Below are 18,878 nucleotides of genomic sequence, written 5' to 3'. Positions count from 1 at the left end.
CGCACTCTTCTCTCTTCACTCTCACTCTCACTCTCCGCCGCTGATGGAAGCAGCAGCCATGACTGATGGGGTACGAACTAAACCCTAATGGCAAGCCCAATAATAGCGACGGCCCATCAGCCCAGAGCCCAAGAAAGAGTATCTGTTCGGCACCAAAGAGTTCGGCACGACCAAAGAGTTCGGACTCAGCCTACAGCTCGGTAAAAGCCGACCAGTCAAGCTCTCCTCTCAGATCGGCAAGAGCTGATCGGTCAAGTCCAGCAGTTCGGTCTCAGCATTCGACCGAACTAGGAGTTAGTGGACTCATGAAAGGCCTCCACGACCTCCGCTATACCCACGATCTATTTAGTGGTACGAAGCAGTTATTGAGCAGTTATTGCTCACCCACGATCCTGTTAGTGGGGCTGCAAACCACGACCTTAGTTCAATGTATAAATAGAACTTAGATCAGATAGAAAAGGGTTAAGCTCTCTAGAGATAAAATACCATATAGCAAGTCTGTGTTGTAAGCTGTAATCCCAGATCAAGCAATACAATCTTGCCCTCCCTTCTTCCCGTGGACGTAGATTTACTTCAGTAAATCGAACCACGTAAATTCTTTGTGTCGTAGTTTTCATTCTCTACCAGCATTTACTCACATCAGAAATTCGCGGATCCATCACTGGCGCCGTCTGTGGGAAGCAGAGAACAAAATTTGTGATAAAGCGAATTTTTGATCCATTTTTTCCACCCAAAAAATGCATACCAGATCGCAGAGTACCCGTATTCCTGCCCGTGAGAACCAGGAGGAAGCCAATCCATCCCACAGGTCTGGAAAACAGCCTAGGGATAAATCCACCACCAGTTCTCATGGCGAAGGAACAAGCCGCTCCAAAAATCGTCCCACTGAGTCTTCCCAGCAGCCCGATTTGAATGAGGCTGTCAAGCAGTTTTTGGAGGCGAAGCAGGAGGAATTCTTAACCTTCCTGCGAAAAAGCCAAAAGCAGCCGGAGACGAAAACGGCGGATTCTCCTTCTCCCTCCGCACAAGAAAGTCACTACCGCAGTAGTGTCGCATCTCCCAGGAGAAAGAATCCCCGTCCCCCACATGTTCCAGTTCCTCCTCGGTACCGGAATCACAGGAGAACTCAATCTCCTCCATACCGACGAGATATCGGATTCGCCGTGTACGGAGCACTGAAGACTCCGTTCTCGGACGACATCACCCGAACTCCCCTACCACAGAACTACCGAACTCCGTCGATGACTTACGACGGGCTCGTGGACCCTCACGATTTCTTGGGGCGCTATCAATATAACATGGCGAACCAGGGTCTCAACGAGGTCCACATGTGCAAGCTGTTTCCCGAGCTGCTCATCGGGAACGCGAGAAGGTGGTTCGATAGCCTCCCCCAGGGCAGCATCAGATCTTACCGAGATCTAATGGATGCCTTCCACAGGAGGTTCTTTCAGAAAGCGGAAGCCCGAATCACTTCGGCTCAGCTGCTTTCCATTCGTCAAGGTCGCGACGAAAAAATCAGCGACTTTATGACAAGATTCCACAAGGAATGCCTGCAAGTAGACAATCTCAACGATCTGCTTGTCATCTCGGCATTCCAAAATGGAATCCTGCCCGGAGCTCTCTACAGGAAGCTCGTTGAGTGCGGTCCGCAGACAGCTCAGGAAATGTGGGACATTGCGGACCAGTACTCCCGGGCCGATGAGGCAGACCGTCGCAAACGGTCGTTAGACAGCTCATCGTCCCGAGGAGACAGAAGGAAGCCCGATCATAGCGATCAGGGGTATCCTCGCCGGACTCCATTTGAAAGAATTCAAAGGGCTCCGGTGCAAGACAGATTGGGACCTCGTCTCAATCCCGAGAAGCCGCCCGCTCAGTTCGTACCGCTGAACAAGCCGAGAGCGGAAATTTTCGAACTGCACTCTGACCTATTCGAAAAGCCAAAGCGGATGACGAAATCAGCCGCGCGCCGACCACAGGATAGCTACTGCTCCTACCATCAAGACCACGGTCACGATACTGAGGAGTGCAGAAACTTGGCTGCAGGTATCGATGTTCTTGTGAAGGCAGGGACATTGAAAAAATACCGAAGCAAGCAGCCAAAGAAGAATAAAAAGCAGAGTGGTGCGAACTGCGCTCCTCAGGATCCGAAAAGGCAGCCGGATCCCGAAGACGATGACGAGCCGCAATATGATGGAGTAATCCAGACTATTGACGCGCTCCCTGCCGGGAAGACCAAGTCGTCCCTAAAGTCAGAACGCAGAGGCTCCAATCGAGAGGAGCCAACGCATAAAAGGCTGAAGCAGGACGAAGCGATTACGTTCTCGGCTGCTGATCCCGTCCCGGCCATCTCTCCTCACCAAGACGCCATTGTCATCCAAGCCGGAGTGGCAAACAAACTGATCCACAGGGTGTTTGTGGATACAGGAGCGTCAGTCAGCATTCTTTTTAAAGAGTGCTTCGACAAACTAGAAGTGGACCCAGCTCGGCTCAGTCCGGCTCCGCTTCCCCTGAAGAGCTTCGCCCAGGAGGACACCCGCCCTGAAGGTATTATCAGCCTTCCGATCACGGTGGGGAAAGCGCCTACTAGCTCCAGTACGATGATTGAGTTTTTCGTGGTGAAAGCTCGGTCCCCGTACAACATCATCCTGGGAAGAGACTGGCTCAACACAGTTCGGGCCATTTGCTCCACTTATCACCTCACCATCAAGATCCCTACTAAAGGAGGGATAGCGGTCATCCGAGGTGACCAAAAGAGAGCAAAGGAATGTCTGCAAATTGCGCTTAGAAGTGCCGAGCAGTCAGATCGGCACCACCAAGCATAGCAATCACAGCAGCCGGAGTCAGAGGCGATGACCGAAGTCATACCGGAGCCGAACTCGATGACAGTTCAGCTGTACGAAGACGATCCATCCAGAACGGTTAAGATCGGCTTCGCGGGAACGCCCCTACTTCGGGAAAAAACTATCCAGCTCCTCAAGGAGTATAAAGACGTCTTTGCATGGTCTCCGTTGGACATGACCGGAGTGCCCCCCGAGGTAATCACTCATCGGTTAAATATTGATCCTTCAGTCCGGCCGATAAAACAGAAGCAAAGACTCTTTGCGGCAGAACGAAGTCAAGTCATCCATGACGAAGTCCGTCAATTATTGAAGGCGGATGTGTTATTCGAAGTGAAGTATCCTTCGTGGGTGGCCAATCCTGTAATGATCAAGAAAAAGGAAGGAGGATGGCGGATGTGCATAGATTTCACCGATCTAAATAAGCACTGTCCCAAAGATTGCTATCCCCTTCCGAACATAGATAAAAAAGTAGAAGCTTTGATAGGCTTTGAAATTTTTTGTTTTCTTGATCTGTACAAAGGATACCATCAAGTTTTAATGGATGAGATTGACGCTTCAAAAACGGCCTTCATTACTGATTTCGGCATTTTCGCTTATAAAAAGATGCCATTCGGTTTAAAGAATGCCGGAGCCACTTATCAAAGGATGGTAGACAAGCTTTTTCGGCACCTGATTGGAAAGGAGGTCGAAGTGTATGTTGACGATATAGTCGTCAAAAGCAAAAGCACTTCGGAGTACGAGCACAACCTCAAGTCCACTCTCAACGTGCTTAAGAAAGCCAACCTCAAACTTAATCCCCAAAAGTGTACCTTTTTGGTAGATTCGGGAAAGTTTCTGGGTTGTTGGGTTTCAAAGGACGGACTCAAGGCAAACCCCTCAAAAGTTCAAGTCGTTCAGAACATGGCAATGCCGAAGTCCATACATGACGTGCAAAGGCTAACCGGATGTCTAGCCGCACTGAATCGATTCCTTTCCCAAGCAGCCGAAAAGCAACTGCCGTTCTTCAAGGTGTTGAAAAAGGCACCAAAGTTCGAGTGGGGAGCCGAGCAGAAAAAGGCCTTTGACGAGCTCAAAAGTTATCTAGCCGAGCTTCCTATTCTCTCTGCTCCAACCGAAGCCGAAGTAATATTCTTATACTTAGCGGCATCGGATCAAACCATCAGCGCGGTGCTTGTACGAGAAGAAGGCCTAAAGCAGCTTCCCATCTACTTTACAAGCCGAGCATTAAGAGGTCCAGAAACAAGGTATCAACCTCTGGAAAAAATTGCTCTGGCATTAGTAAATGCAGCAAGGAGACTGCGGCCATACTTCTATGCTCACAAGGTATGCGTCTTAACTGATCTGCCACTTCGGCAAGTGTTGACCAAACCAGAAGCATCAGGCAGAATCGCCAAGTGGGCTATAGAGTTGGGAGAGCACGCAATTGAATATCTACCTCGGAAAGCCATCAAGGGACAAGCCTTGGCAGATTTTCTTGCAGAAGCAAAGTTCGATCAAGCAATTCCTGTTATTGCCGAACAGAAGAATTCTGCCAATGCCGAACTAGCACAGCCCTTGGAATCCGAAGTAGAGCCGCCGGACTGCTGGAGCGGATTCGTAGATGGAGCTTCAAACAAGATGGGAAGTGGAGCTGGTATTTTACTTGTCGCTCCCGACGGACACGAGGTAGCCTACTCACTTCGGTTCCTATTCCCCACTACTAATAATGAAGCCGAGTACGAAGCCCTCCTGGCCGGACTCCAGTTAGCGCAAAGTCTGCTCGTCAAATCTCTCAAAGTCCATTGTGATTCACAAGTCATAGTAAATCACATGTTGGGTACAAGTGAAGCCCGTGACGAGAGAATGAAGAAGTATTTGGACAAAGCGCAAAGCATCAGCCGAAGTTTCTCCTATTTTCGGATAATCCGTATTCCTAGAGCGGAAAATAGCCGAGCAGATACCTTAAGTAAGTTGGCCTCAGATCCGAGCTCAAAGGCGGAAGAATTAATGCATCGAAGCATTGATGAAGCCGAGGTACATTCAGTATCCAGCTCGCCGAACTGGATGACGCCGATCTTGCAGTATCTGGATCAAGGACAATTGCCCGAGGATAAGAGAGAAGCTCGGAAGATCACGTGCCGAGCACTTCGGTACGAACTTCATGAAGGAGTCCTCTTTAGAAAGTCTTACCTCCAGCCGTTATTGCGGTGTGTAGGACCAGAAGAGACGGACTACATCCTCAGAGAAGTCCATGAAGGATCGTGCGGTAGCCACATCGGAGCCAGAGCTTTAGCTAAAAAAGTTCTGAGATGGGGATATTATTGGCCAACCATGGTACAAGAGGCAGTGCAGCTCGTCAAGAAGTGTACGAAGTGCCAAATTCATGCAAATGTCCCAAGGATGCCGCAGACCGATCTATACACTATGCAAAGCCCTTGGCCTTTCATGCAATGGGGCATAGACATAGTGGGACCACTTCCTCAAGCTCCTCGGCAAATGAAATTCCTTATCGTTGCCGTGGACTACTTCACGAAGTGGGTGGAGGCTGAACCATTAGCTACGATAACGAGCTCAAAGGCATTGGACTTCGTCTGGAAGAACATAGTGTGCCGATTTGGCATACCCCACATCCTCATCTCGGATAATGGGACTCAGTTCACCGACAAGACTTTCAAGAATTGGTGCCAAGAGCTGAACATTCAACAGCGGTTCACTTCGGTCTCCCATCCCCAAGCAAACGGACAAACGGAAGTAACGAACCGGATTCTGGTGAAAGGGTTAAAAGCTCGGTTAGAACAAGCCAAAGGACAATGGGTAGAAAATCTCCCTCAAGTCCTATGGTCCTACCGAACTACACCCAAAACCTCCAACGGTGAAACTCCGTATAGTCTGGTGTACGGCACTGAAGCCGTAATTCCGGTGGAGATCGGCGTACCCAGTCCCCGAACTCTAAATTTCTCCTCAGAAATGAATGACGACGGACTGAGAGCAGAACTAGATCTCGCCGAAGAAAGAAGAGAATTGGTGTGCATAAAAGCAGCCAAGTATAAGGAGCAAGTAGCCCGGTATTATAACCAAAGGGTGAAAAAGCTTCAATTTCAAGTGGGAGATCTCGTCTTGAGAAACAACGAAGTAAGCCGAGCAGAAAAGCTGGGCAAACTCGAACCCACATGGGAGGGTCCATATCGGGTGTCAGAAGTCCTCGGCAAAGGGTCTTATAAATTGACTCACATGTCAGGAGAACAAGTACCCCGAACATGGCACGTCTCCAACCTCAAGAAGTTCCACTTGTAAGAGACAAAGTCCGGTCAGTCTGTCTTGTGTCTAGTTCGGTCATAGGGGTACATGTTTTTATTTGTTTGTTTTTTACTTGTACCTTGTCGTTTTATAAAAAGTTTAAAGTTTTTTTCTTTCATCTTTTTCATTTTTTCTCTATGTGTTTTGTCTCTATGTGCTTGTCGTCTCTTACAAATGGTACCAAGGTATATCGTTCTTTAAAGACTGATCCCCTTTTTAGATCGATTATTAAAGACTATTGTGAGTCCAAGCTTCTAAGGAGGATATAAGACCACAATTCAGCTTAACAAGCAGTTCGTCTGAAACGAACTGCAATAAGCCAACGATTGTGAGTCCAAGCTTCCAAGGAGGATACAAGACCGCAATTCAGCTTAACAAGCACTTCGTCTGAAACGAACTGCAATAAGCCAACGATTGTGAGTCCAAGCTTCTCAGGAAGATACAAGACCACAATTCGGCTTACGAAATAAGCACTTCGTCTGAAACGAACTGCAATAAGGGAAAGTCCGATCCACGCGATAAACCTCGCCGAATTAGGACGACCAAGTTCGGTCAAAGAAGTTTACCTCATAAGACCGGGGACGACCACGTCTAGTCAAAGAGGTTTACTGCATAAGACCACTTCGGTTAACTGGGAAAGTCCGATCCACGCGATAAAACTCGCCGAATTAGGACAAGGGAAAGTTCGATCCCGGCGACAAAAATCGCCAAATTAGAACACAAACCAAGTTCGGTCAAAGATGTTTATTTCATCAGACCAAAGACGAGTCCGGTCAAAGATGTTTATTTCATCAGACCAAAGACGAGTCCGGTCAAAGATGTTTATTTCATCAGACCAAAGACGAGTCCGGTCAAAGATGTTTATTTCATCAGACCAAAGACGAGTCCGGTCAAAGATGTTTATTTCATCAGACCAAAGACGAGTCCGGTCAAAGAAGTTTACTTCATAAAGACCAAGGACCAAGTCCGGTCAAAGAAGTTTACTTCATAAGACCAAGGACAAGTACGATGAAATTTTTTCGCTAAGCTGTAAATACAGTGTTAGAAGCGAAAACAAAATTTCATTTTTCAAATCTTGTTCGGCATACAACTCCGCTACCCTACAAAATGGCGTTACGCTATTACAAAGGACTATTCTACTGTCCAGGGTTACTGAAGTTAAGCCACCTATCTGCAAAATCCTCTGGAAGCCGAGTTCGGTTGTTCCGAGCAGATGAAGAATAAGCAGGTCGACGAGATGCTATCCTCGACCCAACGCCTCTTCCCCGAGCCCGAGAAGTCCTAACACCTCGGCGATGAAGAGTCTCTGCAATAAGCATCTGCTGATCTTGCTCGCTCATAGTCACAACTCCTCGGAGAATTTCAGTCCGTCCCTGTCTTGACGATTCCGGTTGCTCCTGAGCCCGTTCTCGTCTCGACGTTTCCGGCTGTTCCGGAGTTCGTTGTTGACTGGGAGTAGGATTTTGAACAAGGGAACCAGAGGTTTGATCTGGAGTGCGAGCATCTGTTGGCACGATATGCCGAAGGAATCTTTCTATGGAGGGGCGCCGAGAAAGAACAATGTTGTACCGAGAAGCCCAGCGCCGCAATGATTTCACAACTTGTTGGCAAGCCGAGCTCTCCAGCGCATTGTTCCTCCGGAGTACATGATATTCCTCCCACAGTTCGTCAACTCGACTCTGAACATCTGATATGGTCACTCCCCCGCGCACACGGATGTAATCCTCGTAAGCAGTCCTCTCAGCAATGGTCGTATTCAGCTCGGCCTCCAGATCCTTCTTATCGGACTCTAAGTCCTTATTATCGGCCTCCAGCTTCACTAAACGAGCCAGAAGCTCGTCATTCTTCGTCTGATCGGCTATAGCTCTTTTCTCAGCTTCGTCTAAAGCCGAAGAGTACAGCCGTTTCCAGTGAAGTATCTCCATCTCCTTGAGTACAAAGCAGCTATATTAGTTCGGCAGCTGTACCGAGCAGATAATAAAATACAACAGGAATAAAGGCGAGTACGAAAAGCTATACGAAGACAAGTGTAGAGAATTTTTCATTCACAAGGAAAATTTTTTACACTAGGAGGGCTTCAAGGCCATTTTACAAGGAAGAAACTAGACTAAGAGAAGGGAGACGAAATCATACTCCACCAGCTTCGTCTCCGGCTCCTTGGTCTGGTTCAGCTTCTTTCTCCTGAGCTACCTCAGCCTCGGCCTCGCATCCTGCCGGCCTCGCCTCCGCCTCCTGATCGGCTTCCTTCTCCGGATGCCCTGCCCGCTCGACTTCGGCCTCCAGCTCCAGCGGCTCGGCCTCACCCTCTCCGTTGTAAGTCGAAGCGGGTGAAACGGGTCCCACGGAGGCAAAGATAGCCTCCAGGTTCTCGTCCCGATCAGCTCGACAACTCCGGACTCGGTCTGCAGAAAGCAGGACCGAGGATGAAGCGAGCTCCTCAAGGAGCGGCAGATTCTGAAGCCGAGCTGCTATCTCTCGGCTGTACAGAGGCAGCACGACGTCGGCCCCCTGCTCGCCCTTATCGGCAATTAGCCTTACCAGACTACCGACAAAGGCCGAGAACTGGCTGCTCAAAAAGAGTTTCTCCGTGTAAACACGGAGAGCCTCCCCCTGGGCAGCCACGGCGGCAGCATCCCTCCGTTTCGTCTGCTCTCGCTGGATGACGAGCTGGTTTTTGGCAAACTGAGCTTCATCCTGGGCCGAAATCCTAGCAGCTCTGGCTTTCTCAAAGTTAGCCTCAGCCTGTTCGGCCCGATGACAAGCAGCCGCCAACTTCCTCTGCATCTCAGCATAGTCATTGGACGCTTTGGAGAGTTCGACGGCGACGAGCTTGGAGAGCATATCGTTCCTCTGAAAATGGATAAAGAAAAAAGTCAACAAAGGGGCCACAAAAAATACAGGAAAAAAGCAAGGCCAGAAAATCAAGAAGAGAATTCACCTCGGCGAAGTCCGTGGGCCATAAAAACGGCTCACAGATATGTTCCGAAGGAGGCGCCAAGACCACATCTTTCTCTGGCGCTCTCGGGGGCTTCTGGGCCTTCCCCTTCCCCTTTGCCGAAGTCGACTCCGGCTTCTTCGGATCCGAAGAGGTTTTTTGCCTTTTCGGAGTCCTCTCGGCATCAGACGCCGAGCTGGTGGTTTTCGGCCTCTCCGGCTCCTTGGACTCCGAAGATTTGCGGCTAGCCTTATTCAGCATGTACACTGCCAAAAAGCAAGAAAGCAAAGTCAGATTTTCTTCGTTAAAGCAGTAGAGCATAAAGATAAAGAGAAATCCTCACCCTCGGCCTCTTCGTCCGAAGACGAGATGTCGAACACGACGTCGCCCTTGACGAGCTCAGACTCCGTGTATTGTTTCCTAACTATGGGAATCTTGTTGAGCTCGCCATCGAGCTCGTCCAACGGTTCAGGCCGAGGATGACGGATAACGGACTCCGGCCCTCTCCAGGGAAAACTAGGAGCCGCGGTCCTATCATAGTAGAAGAAGCGATTTTGCCACTTCGGCCACTTCGTTTTACAAAAGGCCCTAAAGGGCTGTAAAGGGATCAAGTAAAACCAAGACCCCTTCCTCTTAAATTGAAAGAATTTAAGGATCGCCTTCAAAGACAAATCCCTTCCTAACCTACGGAGTTCGGCAGCGAAGGCCGACAAGTGCCTCCAAGAGTTCGGAGTCACTTGGCCTAAAGGAAGCTGAAAAAAATCTAGTAAATCTATAAAGGCAGAAGGGAGGGGGAAACGAAGCCCGCATTCTAAGCAGGCCTCGTACACGGTGGCGTACCCCTCCGGCGGGGAGTCAGCCCTATGATCACCGTCAGGTACCACCGCCCTCCCCCCAGGAAAAAAGTATTTTTCGGGTAGGGATACCACAGTATCCTTACTCAAAATACTATGGAAATACTCTACGGTCTTCTCCCCGGACTCTTTCCGGCCAGAAGACCCCTTACCGCCTCTCCTAACGCTACCCGACTCCGAAGAAGAAGAAGAAGACATTTTTCTTACTTTTTGAAGGTGAAGAAAGTCTGAAGAAGCTCTTGAAAGCGGAAGAAAATTTCTCGAGAAAGAGAGAGTATAGAAGACGCAACAGCAAAAGTGTTCAAATGAGGAAGAAAGAGCATATTTATCAGATTCGGAAAAGATTTCGAGATCGTTGCGCTGTTTCGAATTCCACCTTTTCAGGATTCAACGGCCGGATTTTACTGTCGCATTTAATGCAGGCACGCGCAAGGCACGTCCCCTGACGTCAGCCTCCCCCTTACCATTATCCAGAATGCCGAAGTGACTCACCTCGCCGAAGTGATTCACTTCGCTTTTCGGGGGGGGTAGTGATGGGGTACGAACTAAACCCTAATGGCAAGCCCAATAATAGCGACGGCCCATCAGCCCAGAGCCCAAGAAAGAGTATCTGTTCGGCACCAAAGAGTTCGGCACGACCAAAGAGTTCGGACTCAGCCTACAGCTCGGTAAAAGCCGACCAGTCAAGCTCTCCTCTCAGATCGGCAAGAGCTGATCGGTCAAGTCCAGCAGTTCGGTCTCAGCATTCGACCGAACTAGGAGTTAGTGGACTCATGAAAGGCCTCCACGACCTCCGCTATACCCACGATCTATTTAGTGGTACGAAGCAGTTATTGAGCAGTTATTGCTCACCCACGATCCTGTTAGTGGGGCTGCAAACCACGACCTTAGTTCAATGTATAAATAGAACTTAGATCAGATAGAAAAGGGTTAAGCTCTCTAGAGATAAAATACCATATAGCAAGTCTGTGTTGTAAGCTGTAATCCCAGATCAAGCAATACAATCTTGCCCTCCCTTCTTCCCGTGGACGTAGATTTACTTCAGTAAATCGAACCACGTAAATTCTTTGTGTCGTAGTTTTCATTCTCTACCAGCATTTACTCACATCAGAAATTCGCGGATCCATCAATGACCAACACGGTGCGGGTCGTCACTGCTCAGATGACCTCCGTCAACGACCTCACCGCCAACTTCGCCACCTGCTCTCGCCTGGTGAAGGAAGCAGTCACCGCCGGCGCGAAGCTGCTCTGTTTCCCGGAGAATTTCTCCTACGTCGGCTCTAAATCCGGCGATAGCCTCACGATCTCCGAGCCAATTGACGGTCCGATCATGGATAAGTACCGTTCTCTAGCTAGGGATTCAAGCATCTGGCTCTCGCTCGGCGGATTTCAGGAAAAAGGATCGGACGATTCGCGTCTGCGCAACACGCACGTGATAATCGACGACGCCGGAAACATCAGGAGCAAGTACAGTAAGATGCATTTGTTCGACGTCGATGTTCCTGGCGGCGCGGTGTACAAGGAGAGCAGTTTTACCGAAGCCGGAGAAGAAATTGTCGCCGTCGATAGTCCGTTCGGCCGGTTAGGTTTGACTGTTTGCTACGATTTGCGGTTTCCGGAGATCTATCAGCAGTTGAGATTCAACCGCGGTGCGGAGGTGCTGTTGGTGCCGTCGGCGTTCACTAAACCTACGGGGGAGGCGCATTGGGAGATTCTGCTCCGCGCGAGGGCGATTGAGACGCAGTGCTATGTGATTGCGGCGGCGCAGGCGGGGAACCACAGCGATGAGAGAGAGAGTTACGGTGATAGTATGATTATTGATCCGTGGGGTAAAGTTATTGGCCGGTTGCCTGATCGGCTGTCGACTGGAATTGCGGTTGCGGATATTGATTTCTCGGTGATTGATTCAATTAGGAAGAAGATGCCGATCGATCAGCACCGGAAGCCGAGTGAGTTCTGGAGATCGGTGGAGGCGGCTCTGTGAGGTGGAACAAGCAGCTCTGCTGATTTCGGCGTGTTCATGTAGAGTATCTCTCACCTTTTTTTTCATGTTGCTGTCTCTTTGTATTTATAATTTACTTGAATTTATGATGCTCTTGAACATGAACATTGTGATAAGTTGATATAGTTCAATTCACCGTTTTTGGTGCTTAGGAGAGAGAGATTGCAAAAATATACAGCACAAACAAGGGTACCTCCTTACCTTTAAAGCCTTATGAACAAAAGAATTAGCACTCACTAACTCACATCATCCCCGAGAGTCCTCTGCTCGTCTATGAAAATCATTTCCAACCAACGGAGCATTGCATATCGAGAATTCAGAATCGCAACGAGACTCGCCCTTAGAAGCTCCTCCACTTTCTGAAGCCTCGAGTTTTCGAAAGATAAAACCGGTTTCTTTCCAGCGAAAGGCAGAAATCGAAAATATACAAGAACTGAAAATGTTAAACCACAACCGTTTGACCTGTAAAACCATCTTGGAGATGAAGAGAGCCGTCTTTCATCAAGTTTAAGCTCAAGCTCTTGAACCTCTCTCTTGAATACTGTCGCGACGCCTTTCTCCAGTCTGTCCCCGTTTTCATCATTGCCACAAACTCGTCGTAACTAATTCGCCCATCCTACAAGAACCCAGCTTGCAATAGTGAGCACTCAGTTATTGATGATAGATATAGAAGAAGATGAAGAGAATTTAGGGCCTTCAAACCTTGTCGGTATCAACATCGCGCATGATGTCATTGAGGACATCAAGTTCGGTTTCGCCTGAATCGCCCACTAAAGCTTCTCGTAGCTCGTCTAGCTCTATGTACCCACTCTCATCTTTGTCAAAGAATGTAAATGCCTTGCGGAAATGCCCTTCGTTCTCCATCCTCTGTAGGTGGATTGTGACGGCCACAAACTCTCCGTAGTCTAACACACCGTTCCCATCAACATCAGCCTATTAAATTCAGAGATAATAGTTCTTGAGTTAGGACACTTGCAGTGAACTAAAAACTCTTTAATGGTTTCAAAATTGAAATTGGGTGACTTACCACATCCATCAGCAGCCTTATCTCAGGATCTGCAAGCTGAGAACCCACTTTCCTCATACCAGCTTTTAGTTCCTCAAATGTTATCTTCCCGTCGTTGTCAGTATCCATCAAGGCGAACATATCTCTAATTATTTCGACCTCTTCAACAGACAAATGTTCCGCGATTACCTACACAGTCGCATCAATCGTTACGACAGAGTGAAGTAACTATATTTCCTAAACTCTGCTGGGGAAGAACTTTGTGAAGCTCAAAGTCTACCAATACAGTCACATTAAGGCTAGATGCTTACTCTCAATGCTTTCTTCTTGAATCTATTCATGCCAGAAAATTGCTTGAGTCTTGCTCTCACAATATCTCCCAACGGTACGTTTGGAGCCTTTTTCGCATTTTGTATCCATGGATGATCTGCTCAGAAACAAAATGCTGCATAAATCTCACATGTCTTGACTTGCAAGAGTAGCAAACTAAATATGCTCGGATGCTCATTTTTACCCGAACAAACATCTAAGCATCAAATTTGTTCTCGTGTTACAAGAGTGTTACCGAAAAATGGATACGCATAAGTGACACTTTCCATGGATTGCTAGAAATTTAGGGTTACTTGAGTACGTGTTTGGGAAAGCTCACTAGAACAGCTAGTTATCCAGAGAGGATCGAGCATTATGTTCTGAACATTAATGAAACTCACCGAGAACCTGCTGGGCTGTCAAACGCTTTTCGATGTCTGGCTCCAGCATTTGCCTAACAAGGCTTTTTGCACTTTCGGAAACCTGTGGCCATGGCTCCCTCTTGAAATCAATCACTCCTCTCAAAATCGCAAGCGCCACACCTTGCTCGCTTTCTGCATCAACCAAGAAATAGAGCGAAATCTCATCAGTTATCGTTTTTATTGCCTCTGAGATTCGAATCTAGACGACAAAGAGAGGAATTTACCGGCCCAAAACGGAGGAACGCCACACAAGAGAATGTACAGAATCACTCCAGCACTCCATATATCTACTTCGGGTCCATAGTTTCGCTTCAACACCTCCGGCGCCATATAATACGGACTCCCCACAATTTCAGAAAACCTTTCACCTGTTTCCAGAAATGGTAAATACAGCAAAATTTAAGCTCAAACAAAAGGAAAAACACACAATTATATCAGAATAATCCTCAATTAGAGTTTAAATATCATGCATCTTATCTCTAAATTTTCGTTTTGTATCAGAATAATCCTCAATTAGAGCTTAATTATCATGCACCTATCTCTAAATTCTGGATTTATATCAGAATAATCCTCAATTAGAGCTTAATTATCATGCACCGATCTCTAAATTCTCGATTTGCATCAGTGTAATCCTCAATTAGAGCTACAATGCTTTCTGAATTTTCAGGAACAGAGGAAATCGGAAACGCACCAGGCTTGAAGAACACCGACAATCCGAAATCGATGACTTTGAGCGCCGAATTCTCCTTCTTATTCGCGAAAAGGAAATTCTCCGGCTTCAAATCCCGATGCATAACGCCGTTGTGGTGGCACATCCGGACGACCTCGGCGACGGTCCTCGCCACGGCGGCGGCGGCCCTCTCGCTGTAGTGGCCGCGCGCCACGATCCGGTCGAAGAGCTCCCCGCCCTCGCAGAGCTCCATGACGAGGTGCACGGCCTCGGCGTCCTCGTAGGCGGCGCGCAACCTCACGACGTTGGCGTGCTCGGGGAGGCTGGACATGATCTCGACCTCGCGGCGGACGTCCTCGACGTCGACGGCGGTGCGGAGCTTCCTCTTCGAGATCGACTTGCACGCGAGCGCCTCGCCCGTGTCGCGGTCGGTGCAGAGGTAGGTGATCCCGAACTCGCCGCGGCCGAGCTCGCGGCCGAGGACGTACTTGTCGGAGATGCGCGGCGCGCGCGGCGCGAGGTGCTTGAGCACGCGGATCGGGGCCGGGGAGCGGGCGTAGGGGTTGGGGGAGTGCTCGCCGTGGTGGTTTTTGCGGGGCTTTTTGGGGGTTTGGGGGTTTGAATTGGAGGGGTCGGACTCGGGCGGGCGGATGCAGGCGTTGCAATTCCCCATGGAGGAGTGTTGTGAGGTGCTGGATTTTTGAACGGTGGTAGGAGGAGAGGAGCCGCCGCGGTGGTGGAGATTGGAGAAGGCGGAGGAAGGAGAAAAGGTGGTTTAGTTGGGAGAGAGATGAGAAAACGCGGGGTCAATTTTGGAGGAAAAGTTTTGGTGTTTGAAAAAGAAGTTTTAATAGTAGTATTGTTTAATTTTTAAATATATTCTGTTGCTTTTTGCATTTACATTAGTGAAAATCGAAAAAAACTTGTGTTCCTAATCTATATAATGCGATCTTTTAATTTCCGTTAATTTATCAATAAAAAATCATTATTGCGTGTGATTTTCATTTGTAAAATGGTTAATATCCAAGAAAAAGAAGTTCCAGAGTTCACAAATCATTTCTATCATATACCTAACGTATATTCACAAATTAATTGTCTTTTTTTGGTTGAACAATGAATAAAAAACAAATTGTTAGTCGGTGACATTAATGGTGATTTAACTCTTTTTGGTGGGGCAGTTGGAGCCGTGGAGTGAGGTTTGCGGCCATTCATTTGATTTTTGTTTTATAATTTTAACAATTACTTACTATATTAAGGATTAATATTAGTAACCATTGTATTGAATGTTTAATTAACGAGTACGCAATTATCGACCAAGGAGTTAAAGTCAGTGTGTAATTTTCCCACTTAGAGGGAAGGAATTGAACTGACAAGGATTCGAATTTATAAAATTTATAAAATCAAAGTTTGTTTCTTCATTTTTGACTACGTTTACCAAGTCTCACACTAACGTGGACTTTGAATCGTCATTTTTCTTCACAACTAAGAAAATCAAGAGTAACGATTTTCACACATATACATACAGATATGGCTTACTTAAGGATAAATTATCGAAATTAATTATAGTAAAATTTAGTTAAATTATGGGATGCTCCGTAACTTATAAAATCAGTCAAAAAAAATATATAATTTGAATTTGTTTGTAATTATCACATGATGCATTTTTGGTAATTATTATAGATAAAAGTTATCGTTAGTGAGTTTAACAATGTCGTACATGCATAAAACACATGGAGTCATTTGATTGTAAAACATTAAATATATATTCCATATAAAAAGTCAAACTTTACGTAGCGTGATAATTGTGAACAAATCCATAACCGTGATTTCTTTATATTGTATCCTAGAGTTGTGGAATGGACCATAAATTGACCAAATTTTGTGATAATTTGCTATTTGTTTAACTGATCCATCCGAATTGAGACATATAATTTCGAGGATTTATAGTTTTTGTTTTCTAAATTGAGATTTTATGGTATAGGTGAACCAAATAATTGAACAATGTTAGGAGAATCTTAGCCGTAGAGTAGTGGTTAACATCTAATAAAGTTTTAAGTCAACATTATGATAATCTATTTTATCTTTTATTAGTATGTTGTCGTTTTTCGGTGAAATAAAACCGAAAGAGATCAAGTTTAAGTTAGTTGAAAAAATATATTTTGTTCAAAAACAACAAATGGAAATCAAACTGCACTATCAATTTTGGTGCAAGTGTTCCTAATTTTTTCGTTTTGATGGTTTAATTAATAGACTTATTAATAGTAGTAAAAATTAAAATAGAGATGAATCAAAACTTCACAAAAAGCGTAAGTGTGAAAGAAGGTCAATCAATGAATGATAAATAATTATAAATTTAGTATTCAACCGTTGAAAAGACTCAAATGTGTTTATGAATATACTATAATATATCTACCCTTTTTTTTCTACTCTCTAGTGATCTTTCATGATTGAGAAATTTGCATGGGCAGTTGCAATCGGAATTAATGAAGAACAATCTTTTGCTAAAAATTTTTTCATGATTGAGAAATTTGCATGGGCAGTTGCAATCGGAATTAATGAAGAACAATCTTTTGCTATAATTTTCCTTCAAAGAGATGCAATAGTAGTTTGATTATAAATGAAGTTAGTTGTAGCTTTTCTAGCTGGAAAATATGAGGCCCCTCCACATATCTATTATAATGTGGAGTACTTATTATTTACCTCAATTTATGTAATTCCATCCAATACAACATATTTTTTTCTTTCTATTTTTTGGTAAAAGTTTTGTTGAAAATTTCACGTAAAAAATAAAAGGAGACGAGAGGAATGGTGACAATGATGAAAGAAGGGGTACGTAAAAATTCATCAAGAGTGATTTAATACTAGTAAAAACCGGATAATAATAGTTACATATTCCTTTCATAGTAAAAAAAAATTAAAGATGCACACATTAAATTTATTCAATAGAACTCATCCATCTTTAATTAAATATCATGGGAATTATATGATTTTGGGTTGAGAATCATCTTAATTATTGATTAGTTATCCTATCGTTTAAGGTGCATATATCGAAAAATATTACATGAGATAAAATAGGCTTAATTAAAGTTTTGAGGGACATAGCGCATAATGGTTGTTATGACTTTCCCTTTCAAAAGCTAAAAAGTGGGTTACTTTCCACAGCTCATTTTATAGCCAACTCATTAATTCATACAATAAAAGAAAAAAAAGAAGATAAAGATAGCATACATTTTCCACACTTTTCATAATCCATTTATAGTTTGCTTTTACCTGGAATTGTCGAACATATAACTAATGTGGGCAACACCTAGAGTATTTTATTTTCCTTTCTATAAAAGTATTTAAATGTGGCCGAATAGTTGGGGGAGTTTTCTAACATTCATGGGCTTGTGATAAGATTATTAGAACACCTTTTTCCCCGACTCAATTTGAATCCGTCATTATATGCACCGGCGAACTAGGGTGGGCCTATGGGCAGCCTTTATCCCCACCGTTTTGAATTTTACCTGCTCCATATGCATACATATATAAAGATATTGAATTTGGAACCGACTGATCCTTCACTGAAAACACTCAACATATTTTAACGGTGATTTGAACCCCTAATATTAAATCTTGACTTCGGTACTGATTGTCTACAAGAACCTCGATGAGATAAAGAATCCTAATAAATATATGCACGCACCAATTATCAAAAAAAGTTGAAAATGAAATGTACATGACTAATTAAAAAAAACTTGCATAATCCCATTTTTTAAATTTCCAATTTTTGTTAACTTGTTTTCAATTTCTGTGGTTAATCGACCATAAATATTTTAACAAGTCAAGAAATATTTTTGGGTTACTTTGTTGGGCCGTTATTCATAAGGAGTAGTATAACAGAGGCTTACATGGGCCAGTGTAAATTACAAGCCCATTCTAAGGCTTATTACGAATCCAAATTAACAATTCTAGCATGACTTCAAATAACAGGTTGAGAATATTAATATTTATTTATTTTTATTTATTCGAAATACTTTTCTAAGAAAATTTGATTAGATTATTACAAGTTTAAAGAATAAGAAGAATACTGATAAATTGCAACGGTTAGGATATACTCCTTTCGTCCCATTAAATATGCAATATTTGCTTTTCGGCACGAGATTTTATGTAGTGTTGTTTTGTGAGTTAATGATGAGAGAGTAAAGTAAGAGAGAATAAAAAGTAGAGAGAGTATTGTTTCCATTTTTAGAAATATTTTATTTTTAATGGGACAAACCAAAAAGGAAAACGTTTCATTTCTAATGGGATAGAGAGAGTACTTGATAATCCTAAATATTTATATAGTATAATTGATAAGTTTTAATTTGATATAGCATAAAACTATGGGCTTTACTAGCTGTCGACACAAAAAAGTCCATATACAATTTTGGTCAGACAACATAAATATTTTAGCAAAGTTTCGATTTTGATTCGAACTGCAATATTAATTTTGTTTCTACCGGAATTAAAGTTATGATTAAAGTTACAATTAAAAATTGGCAAAAAATACAAAATCTTTTAGCGTGGATGGATCACTTGCTGA

General features: G+C 44.8%; 2 protein-coding genes across 2 annotated transcripts; one reads left to right on the top strand and one right to left on the bottom strand.

Moving 5' to 3' along the window:
* Positions 1-10,919: 10,919 nt before the first annotated feature.
* LOC121782849 (deaminated glutathione amidase, chloroplastic/cytosolic-like) lies at positions 10,920-14,445 on the top strand. The gene is made up of 2 exons (XM_042180821.1): positions 10,920-11,927; positions 14,312-14,445. The coding sequence occupies exon 1, from the start codon at positions 11,035-11,037 to the stop codon at positions 11,887-11,889; it is 855 nt and encodes a 284-aa protein (XP_042036755.1). The 5' UTR covers positions 10,920-11,034; the 3' UTR covers positions 11,890-11,927; positions 14,312-14,445.
* On the bottom strand, positions 11,997-15,161 carry LOC121782848 (calcium-dependent protein kinase 10-like). Its single transcript, XM_042180820.1, has 7 exons — positions 14,336-15,161; positions 13,869-14,012; positions 13,624-13,776; positions 13,225-13,340; positions 12,935-13,102; positions 12,610-12,840; positions 11,997-12,523 (listed from the first exon to the last, which is right to left on the bottom strand). The coding sequence occupies exons 1-7, from the start codon at positions 14,985-14,987 to the stop codon at positions 12,350-12,352; spliced, it is 1,638 nt and encodes a 545-aa protein (XP_042036754.1). The 5' UTR covers positions 14,988-15,161; the 3' UTR covers positions 11,997-12,349.
* Positions 15,162-18,878: the final 3,717 nt, after the last annotated feature.

Source organism: Salvia splendens, chromosome 20 (assembly GCF_004379255.2).
Source record: "Salvia splendens isolate huo1 chromosome 20, SspV2, whole genome shotgun sequence".
In the NCBI taxonomy this organism is placed as follows: domain Eukaryota; kingdom Viridiplantae; phylum Streptophyta; class Magnoliopsida; order Lamiales; family Lamiaceae; genus Salvia; species Salvia splendens.
This window is presented reverse-complemented; position numbering and strand designations above follow the sequence as displayed.

Excerpts from the sequence above, each read along its gene's own strand:
- LOC121782849 (XM_042180821.1), top strand. The coding sequence starts at position 11,035 with ATGACCAACACGGTGCGGGTCGTCACTGCTCAGATGACCTCCGTCAAC.
- LOC121782848 (XM_042180820.1), bottom strand. The coding sequence starts at position 14,987 with ATGGGGAATTGCAACGCCTGCATCCGCCCGCCCGAGTCCGACCCCTCC. Across the intron at positions 13,103-13,224 it reads TCAAGAAGAAAGCATTGAGA|GTAATCGCGGAACATTTGTC; the intron begins GTAAGCATCTAG and ends GCGACTGTGTAG. Across the intron at positions 12,841-12,934 it reads TAAGGCTGCTGATGGATGTG|GCTGATGTTGATGGGAACGG; the intron begins GTAAGTCACCCA and ends TGAATTTAATAG.